Below are 14,026 nucleotides of genomic sequence, written 5' to 3'. Positions count from 1 at the left end.
TCTGAATTTGGTTTAATTCCTATTTTGTTATTGAAAAAGCTCATGCACTAAAATGCTGGCAAAGATCTGTGGCTTAATTTGGAATACATGTGCAGTAACCAGGGTTTGGTTTTAACCAAAAGTCTGTCTGTGGTGAATTAGGACATAGCACAAGGCTGAGCTCTTCAGGTGCAAGCAATCATTGTGATCAGAGCATCAGCAGCAGCTGTGACTGCTAACTGGCTCAACTCCCACCCAGATCACCTTCTTAACGGGCAGAATTAGGAACGTTTATACGTAGTGAAAGCTGGTACAAAAATGAGGAGCAAAGAGCAATGATAAATATATGTATTATCTGCGGTGGTTGGCATTTGGGAGAAAAGCTATGGAGCCTTGGTTATTGTTTTTGAAGAACCCTTGAATTTGTTGGTTGAAGCATTGAGCTGGAGGAGCATTAAAGCTGCTATTTGGGGACAGTCACAGTGCACAGAGAAGGGCAGTTCACAGGCTGTGGGGCCACAGCAAAGCTGTCCTGAGGAGGGCTGCTGGGTTTTAAAATTTATTTAATGATTGCCTGTTCTAGCTACAGGTCTCTGTGTCCTGCACCTGCACTGTTACTGGGTGGTAGCAAGAAAGTGAGGGAAGAGAGCAGTGATTAGAGAGCGTCCCTCGTGTTTAACTTAAAATACAGTATCACAGATGGAACAACAGAGGGCGATACATCACTAAGAAAGATGAAAAATGAAAAAAAACCTCCCCAGTTTTTACTTGGTGATTCATGGCATTTTTCCATGGAGTGTGTATTGCAGGATTGTGCTAGAGAATTTAAAGACTGGAGTAAAACTGCACTCACTCCAATACCCACTAGTTGTTCTGATGAAAGACAGTATAACCAGTGCCTGAAGTTATTACCATTAATTAATTATTAATAAAATAGCTTGGCTTTGTTGTCTCTCATGAAGAACACTCCATCTTGTCACCTGCTGTGGGAAGCTGTGAAAAAGCAGAATTCCCTCAGAGCCCTTGTGCCCACCCTCTGCTCGCCTGGCAGCGCGCAGGGCAGGAGCGGCTGCGGGCTTCACCAGCAGCCCCCGCTTTTGTTAAGGTCCCTGAAAGACCCTCAAGCGGAGGTAAGTGTGAGCTCATCCTTACTCTGCGTACCATTTTTATTTACAGTATAAGAGCCTGTAACTTTAAAAACTTAGTTTATGTTCAAAGTATATTAAAACAAATTTCATTCAAATTGCAAATTTTGTCTTGCTAAAAATAGGCCCTGGGCTTGAACTTTTCAGCATTACTTTTGTGTGTAGCCACAGAAAAGACATTCTGTCCTTCTGGTTTAATGTAATTAGTCAAATCTGACTTTCTCAGACTCTTTATTTTGTCCTTAGACAAATCTCTTGCTTCTATTAATTTTTAATATGACTTTTTTTTTTTTTTTTTTTTTTAGTGGAAAATTAAAAAGCAGAAGTACTCCCTGCTTTGGAAGGTGAAGAGACAGAATTAAAAGCTGACATTTTGCAGAGCAGGACAGAACGGTTTCCAACTCCTAGACTTCTGAAAGCAAATCAGGACAGGGAAATCAGTCTGTAGTTGCAAGAACAAAGAGCCATAATATTCTTAACCCTCTGGAAACTGTTAGAAAAAGCTAATACAAACCATTTTGTACTCAAAATGAGCTCTGCCTGGGTGGGACACAAGGCTTATACAAGAAGGTCTTATTTCCCACGAAGGCAGCTGTCGTGTTCTCCCAGGATCACTGAGAATTGTTTGGCAGTTGATTTGAAAACTCTGCCTGCATGACTGAATTAATTTCAGTATTGACCCAGGACCATGTTAATTATACCTTGGCCTTAATCATTGTTGGCTTCAAGCTAAAAAGACAAATCATTTTTCATCGATGTTAAAAATCTGCCTAGGTGCTAATGGCACCGTAGCGTAGAGCACTGTGGAGCATATAGGGCTAAAACCAAAGTCTTGCTGTATACACAGCATTTCACTTGAAACAATGAGTTTAATTATAATGTATGAATGTGCCAGATCCTGACATGGTAATTTAAGTATTTATAATGTGTATGAAGCAATTCAAAAGGATCTTTAGCATTTTTGTGACCAAGTCTGTGGCAGCTTTATTATGGAGTATACTCCACTGAAAGCTAAGTCAGTCCAAGGAGAAGCATTCATCAGCTGTGTTTCTTTGATCCAGCTAATTGTTTTACTGACACCTAGAGTGCTAATTAATTGCCCAGTCTCACAAATTAGGGACTGTTGTCTTTCTTCCAAAGCTACAGACAGCCATGACACACACCCCACAGGCATTGTATTTCAGTATTTTCCCTGGTCCTTAGTCTTTACCTGCACGCTGAATGAATGTTCAACACCAAGACAACTGCAAAGCCTTGCAAAGCATGTCTCTAGGAATAAACCTGTGACTTGGGTCAGAAAATGTGCTTATTTGAGAAAGGAGAGAATGCCTATAGAAAACTAATGGTACTATAGATTGCCCATATGACATCAGTGTCATCATCTTGTCGGTGATGTTCATAGGGAACATGACCCAAACTGTTCCTGCCCTTGGACTTGCTAGGAGAAGTGACCTTTTCATTTTATCAGAATGTTAGCATGAACAGAATTTTAGGACGCATTTTTCATTCTGCGTACTGTCTTAAGGACAACACTCTACTCAGCAGTTAAGCAATAACTGACAGAAGTCAAAATACTGCTGGGGCCAAAGGATATCTTGGGTTAACTCCAACCTGATCTATAAATCAGTGTTACTGTAACTTCAGTACATCTTGTCCTCCTTTGTTTCAAGACTAAGTGCACCTCAGAAAAAAAAGAAAATCCTTAGTCTTAAGGATATTTTCTTTTTTTAGATATGAAATTTAATTAAATGATTATTTGTTAAATTATAAAATCAAAGTTAGTTTAATAATGGATAAGATGAATTATTCATTGTTAGCTTAACAATGAATAACCAAGACATCCATACCTAAAAATCCAGGCTTATGTTGTATGGTTTTTACTCAATTCTTTTTACCCTGTAATTTCTGTTCATGCCACTGGGAAGTTTTTTGTCTCTCCTCCACATATGTTTTGGGTTATCTTGGATATTTTCTTTTTCCATCATTGGCTTCTCTATTTGTGAAAACTTTTTCAAGGATTTATTCTTGATTGCTTTGATTTCCCAACTAATATTTCAGAGCTGTAATCTCCCATTTTATAGTCAGTGCTTTAACAGGGAGATTCAGAAATACATTGAAAAATATCCCCCAAATCACTGGACATCTTAGTAACTGTTCATATTGGTAGACGGTCTTGATATCTACATCCTGGTTTTGTGCCTTATTACTAAATATACAGGTGGCCTCTAGTATAAGCTCTATAAAATTATATTTCTTCCTTTTTTGTTATATCTTCTAATAAAACAGGGCACGTTATTTCTTGCCAAATAACATAAAAAGAAAAAATGTCTACATTTTCCTGGGGAAAAAAACATAACACATTGGGACATTTAGTTAGGAGTTTTGCCTATTTGGTTACTTTACATTTGAGATCTCAAAGGTCTTTATGAAGAATGTGAAGGGACATTTCAGATGTCAAACTGTGGCTGAGAAACTAATTTTAGGAAGGAGGTTTAGGAATCAGCATATTCCTATGGGAGCAACATTTTAACATACCCTGAAAAATTATTTTGTAGAATAAAAACTTACTCTTAATTTAGATTCTGTATAGTCAGGATTACAAAAGAGATAGTGTGATATTTCTCTGCTATAGCAGGTAGATCTGTGCATTGTTCCTGTCTCCTGCACTGTGCTGGGATCGCTTGCTGCTCTGTGCCTGTGCTGTACACCCTCCTGCACTGGCCTGCTGCAGCGTAACCCAGTAGGAGACCCAAACATTTGGACACCAGGGTAATACAGCTCTAGCAACACCACAGACTACAGTGTTCTGCAATACATGGGATTATTTCTGCGCTAGCTCGTGTTCTCTGTAGCACCTTTTGCTTTCTATAGGCTGTTTAGCTCTGCCACCATTGCCATTTATTGTGTGGTGCTCCTGCAAATGTTTATGATCTGCAGTCCTTCCATTAAATTGCAGCAAGTTGCACCACACCTGAGCATGTGAATTTGAACTATATATGTAACCTTTTTTTTTTTTAGTAAATATAGCCTTATAAGTGGAAAAAAAATATTAATAATGGTTCATGGCGGTTCTGCACGCAGACTTTGAATTTCGGTGTTTATATAGGCAGTGTGTGGTCAGTATAGCCAAACAGAATTACTGTTGTGACTGAAATATCATATATTATGTTGTTGGATGTAAAAGTGCCAAAGAATTGCTGAGACAAAAGCTGACATGTGGAAGGGCTACCACTAGCATTCAGATTTCAGAGTTCAGTTAAGGTTTTGTTCCATTTTTGTACTGCTTGTGCATGTAAGATAAGAGCACTGATAACATACAGAGCCTTGTTTGGAAACAGTTTATATTGTCTTTAAAGCAATGATCAGGCTGTAAGGTCCAAATCAGCCAAATTTTTTCTAGTCAGAGCAATTCAGTCTGGATGGTCTTATTTCTGCATCTGAACAAGCTGATTATTTTGCTAACTCTCTGAAGTGTGATACCTGAATTATCGGGGAAGGCTGTGACAGAAGTTTGGAACTGAGCTAAAACGATCACTGGTACTGCGTTTTCCTACAGCAGTTTTGTAAGTGTAGAGGAGACTACAGACTACCCTCCTCTGTTGTTCCCCAGTCCTTTACTGAACATTTAGCATGTTATTAAGCTGCCTTGTTCTCTGTTATTGAATTGAACACACTTTGGCATCAATATGTATTATGTGTGTCTTATGTATGTAAAGTGTGTTTAAAAGGCAGAGTTCCTCCAAGATCGTGCCTAGAGGGGATGAATCCAACTGGCTCAATACTTTTAAATCATATCTTTGTAGGAGAGGAAATTCACCCTTTGGTAAGCTTACAAAAAAGAAACATTTTAACTTTAATCACTCCTACAGCGTAAGTTTGCACGTTGTATAAGGGTAATGCAGTTTGCAGTGTGACAGTGCATTTCTGCGATGGAAAAGCAGCCCTGACAAACTCTCTATACAAATGATGCAGCTTCTTTGTAGCTACAACTCGGTAACATCTAGATATAAAAATACCACGTGAGAATAAAACCTGAGTGAAAACAAACAGGACTTCCTGTGAATCCGAGTCAGCTGCACTATCGCACCTTTCTTGGTCACTGACAATGGCCAGAATTTGTTCTGCTAGTTTGCTTTATTTCTTTGCTCAGAAATTTTTGCTTGTGTTGATGCTTCTTAAATTACCCACTTGCAACTGCAGACAGAGAAATTTGCAATGTATCTGTAGTGACCTGCCTTGACTACACAGTGATTAAAATGCTCCTGAACTCCCCACCACCTCAACTGTCCATTGGCTCTAAACACAGGAACTACCTTAATTCCTTCAGGCAATTTATGTCTTGTTGGATAGGCTTGCTCCTATAAACCGTTTGAACTTTCTATGTTATTTTCAATTCTATGAAGTAAAAAGTGTTTTTAAAAAGCTTTTGAGTTTTTTAAAGAAAAATAAACCCCACATTTTTCCAAAATAGAGAATTGACATTTTCAGTTCTCTGTTCTGCTTATCTCCTCATCTCTCTGTTTAGACAGCTGTTAATCATTGAATACACAATGCTGGAAGGGACCTCTAGAGATCATCTTGTCCAACTCCTGTTGGACTAGACCATAACATTAGAATCAGCTTTCCTTCTCCCACAAAAGTGAGCCACAATGGCAAAATGCTTCATTTCTGGCACAATACTTCCATTTCCATTAACTTAATTAATTTTTGTACTCAAAGGATAGATTACAGCTTTACAAAACTACAAAATACCAAGTACTAGCACAAACATGGAGGCCCTTTTGTTCCATACTATAATCAATTTCAGATAGGGGTCAGACCCCTCTTCTGTTAGAGGCAGTAAGATCTGTCCCCAACAGAGCTTTAGCAAGGGCTGCCCTAGTAAAGTCTGACTTATTTTCCTGTTACCTTAAGCATGGACAACTGCACTTGGCAGCCTTGAGCCTGGGTCCAAGCACATGCAAGGAGAAAACCTGCCTGTTGAAATCCTCATCAGCTTAGAAACACAGGAGCAATCGCCGCAGCTAAGGCTGAGGGAGCGGCTGCTGACAGATACAGCAAGAGCGGGGCTCAGAAGGGGCTACAAAGGGGCTGCAAAGTAAAGCTAGGGCTGCTCCTAAAACTCTCCTTGACAAGTCATTAGCTGGGCATGTTGGAGTGTCGCACGGACAGAGCTCATCATGGGGACAGGGTTAGGCTGAGGGGCTCTCAGGCCAGGGCAGTGGGGGCCAGCTCCACACTCGCCGCTGGCAAGTCTCGTCAGCAGCTCCGTTTGTTAGAGCTGTGCTAATAAGCAGTTGGTTATATTTTAGGCTGGGAAAGTCTCATCATTTGCTCAGGGAAGCCGTTCTATGACATTGACATTGCTTTTTCTGTGATGATGCTCTAAATGGTTCTAAACCCATGTTCAACAAATGTTTGCAGCAAAACTCATGTAAGTTCCTGTCATTAGATCAATTTCTCAGCATAGGCAAGACTGCTAGAGAGGTTAATTAGGAACCTCTCTTTCTAATGTAATTAGTTATTGATTAATGTTTGATAGGCTGATTTTTCAAAAAAAAAAAAGAAAAAAAGAAAGGAGAGAACATTCTGAGGAAGAGAGGAAGGATTGGTTTCTTCTGTCACATGAAAATCTCGATAACTCAGGAAATAACTCCTAGTAGAGAATTCTAGACTTCCTAACTTTTCTTTTTCCCCGTTATTCTGCTTCTGACCTGCAGTACCTATGTGAAACTGCTGACAAATGATTTTTCAGGAGGAATTGATCCAGAGTAACTGAGGAAGAGTTTTGTTTTTGAAGGTCTTGTACAGTCATGCAACTTTTACAGCCAGACAACAACAGAGGGCAATAGATCTCTATGGAGCACCACGTTCTTCAGAAAGGTTTCCATTTGATGACACTGATGGCAATTTCGGCAGCTCTTTTCACGGCCTCACAGGGATCATTCAGACACTGCTGAAATGTATCTGTATGATCTAGGAGTGTCTTGCGGCCCTCTGGTAGCTCAGCCAGCATGGTGAGGGTTTTGATTGCACTCAGACGGGCTTTGCTGGTTTCCTCAGCAACCAACTTCAGTAAAGGTGGAATGGCTTCAGCAGCTAGGGCTGAGAATCTCCCTGTAGACAAATAAACTGGCTTTAAAATGTGTCATTACATATAATCGACATGCTTTTGAATTGCTACTTTCTACTCTCTGCCCAGCTACAGCTCCGAACACCCCAGAGGGTACAGTGTGAAGACGTAGGACATGCTTTTCTTTTGAAGACCAAAGCTAGCTGCCAGCTCTTTATTTTTAAGAAAAAAGATCTTAGTTAACTTTATCTGCCTGGCACATTACTATTTGTTTGCAACAACTTATCTAAGAATATATACGAGGCACTGAATGATAGGATAAACTATTTTGGGGAAGGGGGGTTAGATGCCCTTAAGAACATCCTCCGTTCTTTTATTTTTAAAGACTTCAAACACTGAGATCTACTCCCGTGTTTTACTTGGAAGCCAGGGGGACGGCTGCAGAGGAGGACTGGAACACAACTGCCGTTATTAAGAGTCTTTTATGCCTAATTACTCATTCATCACACTGAAAATTTAGCAGTTAGTATTTTCAGTGTCATGTAAGTTACTTGGGAGGACTACAGACCTTATTAATATTCATTCCCCTCCCAGCTGTGAGAGAGAAACTGCCTCTAACCACAAAACGAGTTTCCAAGAAGTAGTGCTCCTCTGTTGAGGACTGGTGATTCAGAGTAGCTTCAGGTAGGGGGATCTCTGTGTGGTCTGGACTTGAATGGAAAATGTTCCCACTCTGGAGGGAAATGATGCAGGTGGGGTAGGTAAATAACTTCTTGACCTATTTCAGGTGAATGAAATGTGAAATATACTGTTCCCCCTAGACGCTATGGGAGAGCAACAATAGTTGCTCAGGACAGGTCTAAAGAAACGTCCTGATCTTAAAATTTCTTGAAAAGCTTTAATGCTATCAGAAACTGAGGACTTGGGGGGTGGGGTGGGGCAAAAGTTTTGTTACTAAAATGCCTTAGAATTGGATTTCTGGAAGGTATCCCAACAGAACTGCCTCTGTTTCTCACCCTGAGGTTTAACAGTAGCAAACATCAGTGCTCCTGTAGCACTAGCTTGGACTTCAGGATCTGTATCTTTCAAGAGGCTCACCAGCACAGGAATAACTTCTTCACATACCACGATTTTTCCCTCTGGATGAGCACTGTGCAGAAAAGATGGTTAAGATGCTTTCTTGAACCGTATTTGCTAACCATGGAGCTACCCGCAGCCTCTCCCCACGCCTGGACCCCTGCAGCCCTCCTTCGTTTTATGACAGCAGTGCTGACACAGCCCTCCTCTCTGTTCTCTTTGGAGTCACAATGTTCTGACTGTCAGACAGATGGCAAACACCACTACCCAGCTACAAAGAAAAGAAAGGGGATGTCTGTTTGTGCCTGGTGTCTATTAAATCTACTTGCCGATACAATACTAATGATATCATATTAACCTATGTGTGTGGGCTTGACAATTTTTTAGGCTATTCTTAGGTGATGTTTGGATTTTTTTTACTTTCTGTGATACACTGGAGATTGATGGGCAACAGAAAATAACAGGATGTAGAACTAAGTGTGCTGCTGGTACTACTGGCAATTTAGTTAGAAACCTTGTTGCTGAACCCTACACAGATTTTAAAACCTGCTAAATTAGGAGTCTGCAATTAATTCTTTATGTCAATTTTCCCTCTTTTTTTTCCAGCCTCTTTAAGGTGGGGAATATTTAACATGGGCCAGCTACTGCAGGGACCTAGAACATAGCTGATGTCCATACTCTAGCTGCATTTCTGTTTTCTTTCTACGACCCATTTTATCTATACTCTTTCTTTTCCTATAAAACCTTGCTTTGTTATAGGACATTAGGAAGTGTTTTGTGCCAACTGGTATGTAAATTACATGATCTGAAGACCTTTCTAATCTAGATCTGTTGAGCACTTTTATTATATTTTGTGATTGCAGGACAGTGGACTTAAGTTGTTCCTTTCATCCAGTGTTTGGATACACAAGTCTAATATAAAGATTGCTATTTCTGCTCCATCAGACATATGTAGCAGCCTGTGTCAGAAAACTATTTCTGTCTTTAATCACATTGAAAGTTTCCCAGGACTTTTACTTTTTTTGAGAGAGCATTTGCTCAAAACAGTAAGGAAGCTTCTCCCTACCTCCATAGTGGTCATAATTTTGTTTTCACATGATTGCTCATGCAAGGATTTTTTCTCAGCAGTGCTTTACCAGGAAAATCCTGATTTCACTGACAATACTGAAGACAAATAGAGGAGAAGGAATGACATTTGCTCATCAGCATCTGCTTTCTTGAGTGATTTGTAGCAGTTATGAATTTTAAAAGTCTTCTACTTATGTGTGCATTCAGGCTGATATTGCTTTACATGTGAAATGTGAAAGCTTCAATGTGCAGGAGAACACACTGTAAACTAATGACATTGGTTCACTCATGAAGTGAGTTATCTTGGGCTTAAGTATTATAGACAGATTTCTTTTCCTTTACCCAATTTCTAACAGAACCCAAGCTGCTTTGCTTCTGATGGCCACTGATGAGTGTGTGAGCTTTTCCTTCAGCATAGTAACGGCACCAATTGCTAGAGCTTCAGAAGCATCCACACGCAGAGAGTTGGAGAGTGTATCAAGGATTAGCTCCTGGATTTCATCTGACTCAGTCTTCAATTTGAATACAAGTAAGGGAATCAAACCCGCATGCAGTATGTCAACAGCCCCTACAGGAGGAGACAGAGAAGGAACATGGGTGAGGAGGGGTGAGTGTGTTTACTATTTCTACCTGTACTTTGAATTTCTTCATAGGATCAAAATACATATGGTAACTCATTTCCTTACACAGATGTGGTATTGAGAGATGGAAACTACTACAACACTGCTCTGTTGATAAATGTCGTCTTAGCATTGCTTCCTCAGGAAGCTTCTCCAACAGTCCCGTAAAGACATCAACCCAGGTCATAACCAAAACGGTAATTGCTCTGATGTTCCCAGTTTCCACCACTGTAATATTTCTCCCAAATCATTCTTGCTAAGAAAATATAGAAACAAACAAACAAAAAAGTCACCTTATATCCAGCCTTTCTAACTGTTTTCAACATGAAGAGATGCTAAGAGAGGCTGAGATGTGAGCCTTTAGAGTTAATACTTTGATTCTCCATTATGGTTTCTGTGGGGGAAGTCAAGGTTTTGGAAACTGTCAGCTTCCTCACACATTTCTTTGTAGTAATTCTGTCGTGGGGAAAATTTAAATTTTGAGCTTTCCAGCAGTCAGTACTCTTGCACTATCTCCTAAAGGAAATATCATCAAATGTAGAAAGAACATAATTTGTCCTGCAAGTGATGTTTTTGCTATGAGCAAGTGTCTGATTTGTACCATTTCTTACACTTCACTAAGTCAACACTAAAACAGCAATGCCATGGGAAAGCAGAAAGCAGAACGTACTGTCCACAAATAACTATGTGAAAACAAAATTCTCCAGCTGTCTCGTTGCTAAGACTGATTCTTTGGTTGCTAAGAGAAACGTGGCTCCTTTCAACGTGATTCATATATGGTTAGATAAGGAAGTTTTGTGGGTAAGAGTCATCAAGGTATTTGCAAATGAATCTCCATAGTCAGGGATAAAAAGACAAGTGGGAAGGAGATTTTAATGGCCCTTGGTAGTGCACAGAAGAAATCCCTCAACTTGACAATCAGGCGAAAAACATGATTCTAATCTAGAGGTTATTGTGTTGTACATATTTCTGAGGTTTTGCTGACACTGAAAAACTTCTTATGTTACTAACTTATTAGGATCCACTTTAGTAATGAAAATGCAAAGAAACACCTGGGGGTGATATTATTGCAGCTTTTACTACCTGTGCTACATTTGGGGGTCAGTTGCTGTGAGGATTCAAACAAATAATAAGGAAAAACAGATTCAGGCAATTCACTCTTGAAGGCTAGCAACGTTTTAAACCAAATGATTTTATCTTGTTCCAGAAAGGCAAAGCAGGAAAGGAAAGTGAAAAAATGTTACCTTTGAAGCTGTAACTGTGTATATCACTAGATGGGGAGTTTGGCAATTTCATAGTAAAAAACCCCCACCCTTATATTTACGTCCCCTTAAGGAATGAAAAGAAGAAAATTCTCAGGGATCAGCTCCAGCCCATTCATACTGTCCCCACAGAAAGATGTGAGAAAGGAAACCTGCACTATTGGTTTGGCAAAAGACTCTCTCAGGGTCCCTGAGAAAGAGGCAAAACTTGCACAGCTGATTCCGTCACTCAGCGTTAGCTCCCTTGACAAGGATTACAGTGTTGGGATTGTGGGGTATAGGTATAGAAGGGTTATGGATGGGTTAGGCAACAGTAAGGTTATGGCTGGGAATACTTCATGCTTCATGGAGTCCCAGGCTGTAGGGAACCCACTAGCAAACCCCTCCCATGGAAGTAGCTTAAAGCAGCCTCAGATGACTATAAATCATATGCAGGATTGGTTTAGCCACACTTTCTAATGGTCTTTTGAAACAGCCTATGAAGGACAAGGTTTTGCAAAGTCAACTTTTAAGACTCCTCCCAAAGATTTTTGTGAAAAGAAATTACGTGGTCTGTGTGCATGAAATTGGGATACCCAGCCTGCCCACACAGTCACCACGTACACTGCTAAATTCTGGGATGCTCTGCAAATCAGTATAAAATCAAAATTTGGGAGGTACAGTTTCAAATGAAGATTAATGAATTGGAGGTGATAGATTATAAACTGACAGTCCCTGTAGCAAGCACCTATTTATTGTACAGTTGCTTTACCAGATGATCTGTGATACTTTTGAACCAAAACCACATCTAAACTACTTGACCTTAAAGTAATTTCATTCTTTCTAGATAAGATAACACACTGAATGTGAATGTAAATAAGAGTAGCAGACAGCAGAGGTTTAAACTCCAAGCTCCTCCAGAGCCTTTGTGTAGCTTTAATTCAGGTTGATGCCGATCTTCCTTGGCATAGGGTCACACCATAAGCATTTCAGCATATCATTTCATAAGCAAACACTTGTTCTTGCACTGAGTATTCAGCATTCTGGATTGAGCCAAGAGAAGCCATTGTTTGCTTTAATTTAACTTTCCATCTTTCTGTAACAACTACTGCCATGGCATTCTGTCTACCTTTCTCGTGCTGGTAGATACACTTTTTTCTTTCCCAGGCAGGCTACCATTACTATTTTTTGCACTCTCTTTCAAATACTTAATAGCCATTTTTTAACTCATCATCTTCATTTCCATTTTTAGTTTCCTGCAAATCCCTCTTTTTCAGGGCTTCCTTCCTAACTTATTTCAGTTCTCTTGATCACTTTATCATCATACTGCTAGTCAGTACTATAAGCATTCAGATTTTACTTCTTTGTGTCTGTGTCTTTCACTTATCTTGATACATTCAACCAATACGTTCAACTAGACAGGACTGTTTTCATTGTCCCTTGAGTTTATTCCTTCCATTTAATGTTTATTGACTTTCTTTGCCTCAGTTATCCCTCATTCATTGCATTTGCACTTCACATCTTTTTTTTTTTTTTGGTGCTAGCCTTTACAATTGCATTGCAGTCCTGAGTGCAAAATGTACAACAAAGCCACTTTATGTCTTTCTGTTTCAGTAAGGTGGCAAGATAATGTACAGAGTGTTGTTTACGATAGCTTTTATTTTGTGGAGTCACTAAGCAGTATTTATTCTGTGCTCGGAAATCCCCATGTAGCTAGTGGGTGCTAATTTTGTATGAACGATTGGGCTGTTTTCATTTTTTTAAAGTATGTTTTATTTTACCGGACCAGGTCTCTGCACCAAGAGCTTTCTTATCTACTGTTTTTGTCAAACTGTCCTATCTGAAATGCTATCATGCTACTAAAAGGAGCTTCCCAGATATAAATACAGAAACAAAGATGAATTGTTTGACCTTGTCAAAAGTCTCAATGTGGTGAAGAGAAAGAGGGTGGAGAGGAAAGGGCATCAACAACAACAACAAGAGACTACCTAACATTGAGACTGAAATTTCCAGGTGGAAATTCGTCATGGTTTTCCCAAGGGAACCAAAGGGTGAAAGGTCTAGGGAGGTAGAAGGGAAAAGGGAGGAGACAAAAATCAGTGGAAAATTGTTTAAGAGTTGTAAATTAGAGCAGATCCTTGCATCTTACTGAGCCAGCGATAGGAGGGGAAGGTAAGCTGGTGTTTCTAGCAGTCTTATACTGAAAAATGCGGTGGCACCCTCAGGATCTTGACACTTGATTAAAATATTGCCCTTTCAGAGGTGATTTTTCTATTGCAGAGAGAGTTCTAGATACTCTGAGTACAGTGAAGTAGTAACAACAAATATTTTCAAAATGCAAATAGTTGCATTTGCAGCTGCACAGTTAACATTACTATTGATCTGTTTTTCTGAGACCTTGTAATCTTCCCTTGGGATGCTTTTTATCTGAGCACTCATCTCTTCCTTCTCATAACCCTCTGGCCACTCTCATCCTCCCTTCTCTGACTCTTTTTTTCAAATAGGCCCAAAGAGGAGCTGCCATTTATTCTGTTCTCTCAGTATGGCTGTAGGACATGTAAACAAATTAAATTTTGTAGGAGACAAAGCAGTCATTTATAGTACATAACAGTGGTGTTTTGTTTTGGTTTTCAATTACATAAATCAATTAAATCACATTACAAATCCTTTTCCTTACAATTGTCAGTTTTCAATTCAAAGCCATTTAAATGTTTGTTTGAAGCATGTGCCTCATGCATGGCCACAAAGTGACGTACAGTGTAGTATAACATAGTAAAGTTATATGTAAACACAGATTCTGTATAATCTGAATGTTTTGTTAAC

At 39.6% G+C, this 14,026-nt stretch overlaps 1 protein-coding gene across 1 annotated transcript in view; it reads right to left on the bottom strand.

Annotated features, from left to right (window-relative positions):
- Positions 1 to 6,999: 6,999 nt before the first annotated feature.
- The window catches only part of RSPH14 (radial spoke head 14 homolog), a 105,272-nt gene continuing 98,245 nt past the window's right edge, over positions 7,000 to 14,026 (bottom strand). The window contains exons 4-6 of the mRNA XM_033001444.1: positions 9,685 to 9,910; positions 8,214 to 8,347; positions 7,000 to 7,241 (exon numbers count right to left, since the gene is read on the bottom strand). Of these exons, the coding sequence (XP_032857335.1) occupies positions 7,000 to 7,241; positions 8,214 to 8,347; positions 9,685 to 9,910 (602 nt within the window). The remainder of the gene's footprint in view (positions 7,242 to 8,213; positions 8,348 to 9,684; positions 9,911 to 14,026) is intronic.

The sequence above is a fragment of the Tyto alba genome, unplaced genomic scaffold (assembly GCF_018691265.1).
Source record: "Tyto alba isolate M040663 unplaced genomic scaffold, T.alba_DEE_v4.0 Super-Scaffold_44, whole genome shotgun sequence".
Lineage (NCBI taxonomy): Eukaryota > Metazoa > Chordata > Aves > Strigiformes > Tytonidae > Tyto > Tyto alba.
The sequence above is the reverse complement of the archived record's forward strand: the minus strand, read 5'-3'. Positions and strand labels throughout refer to the sequence as shown.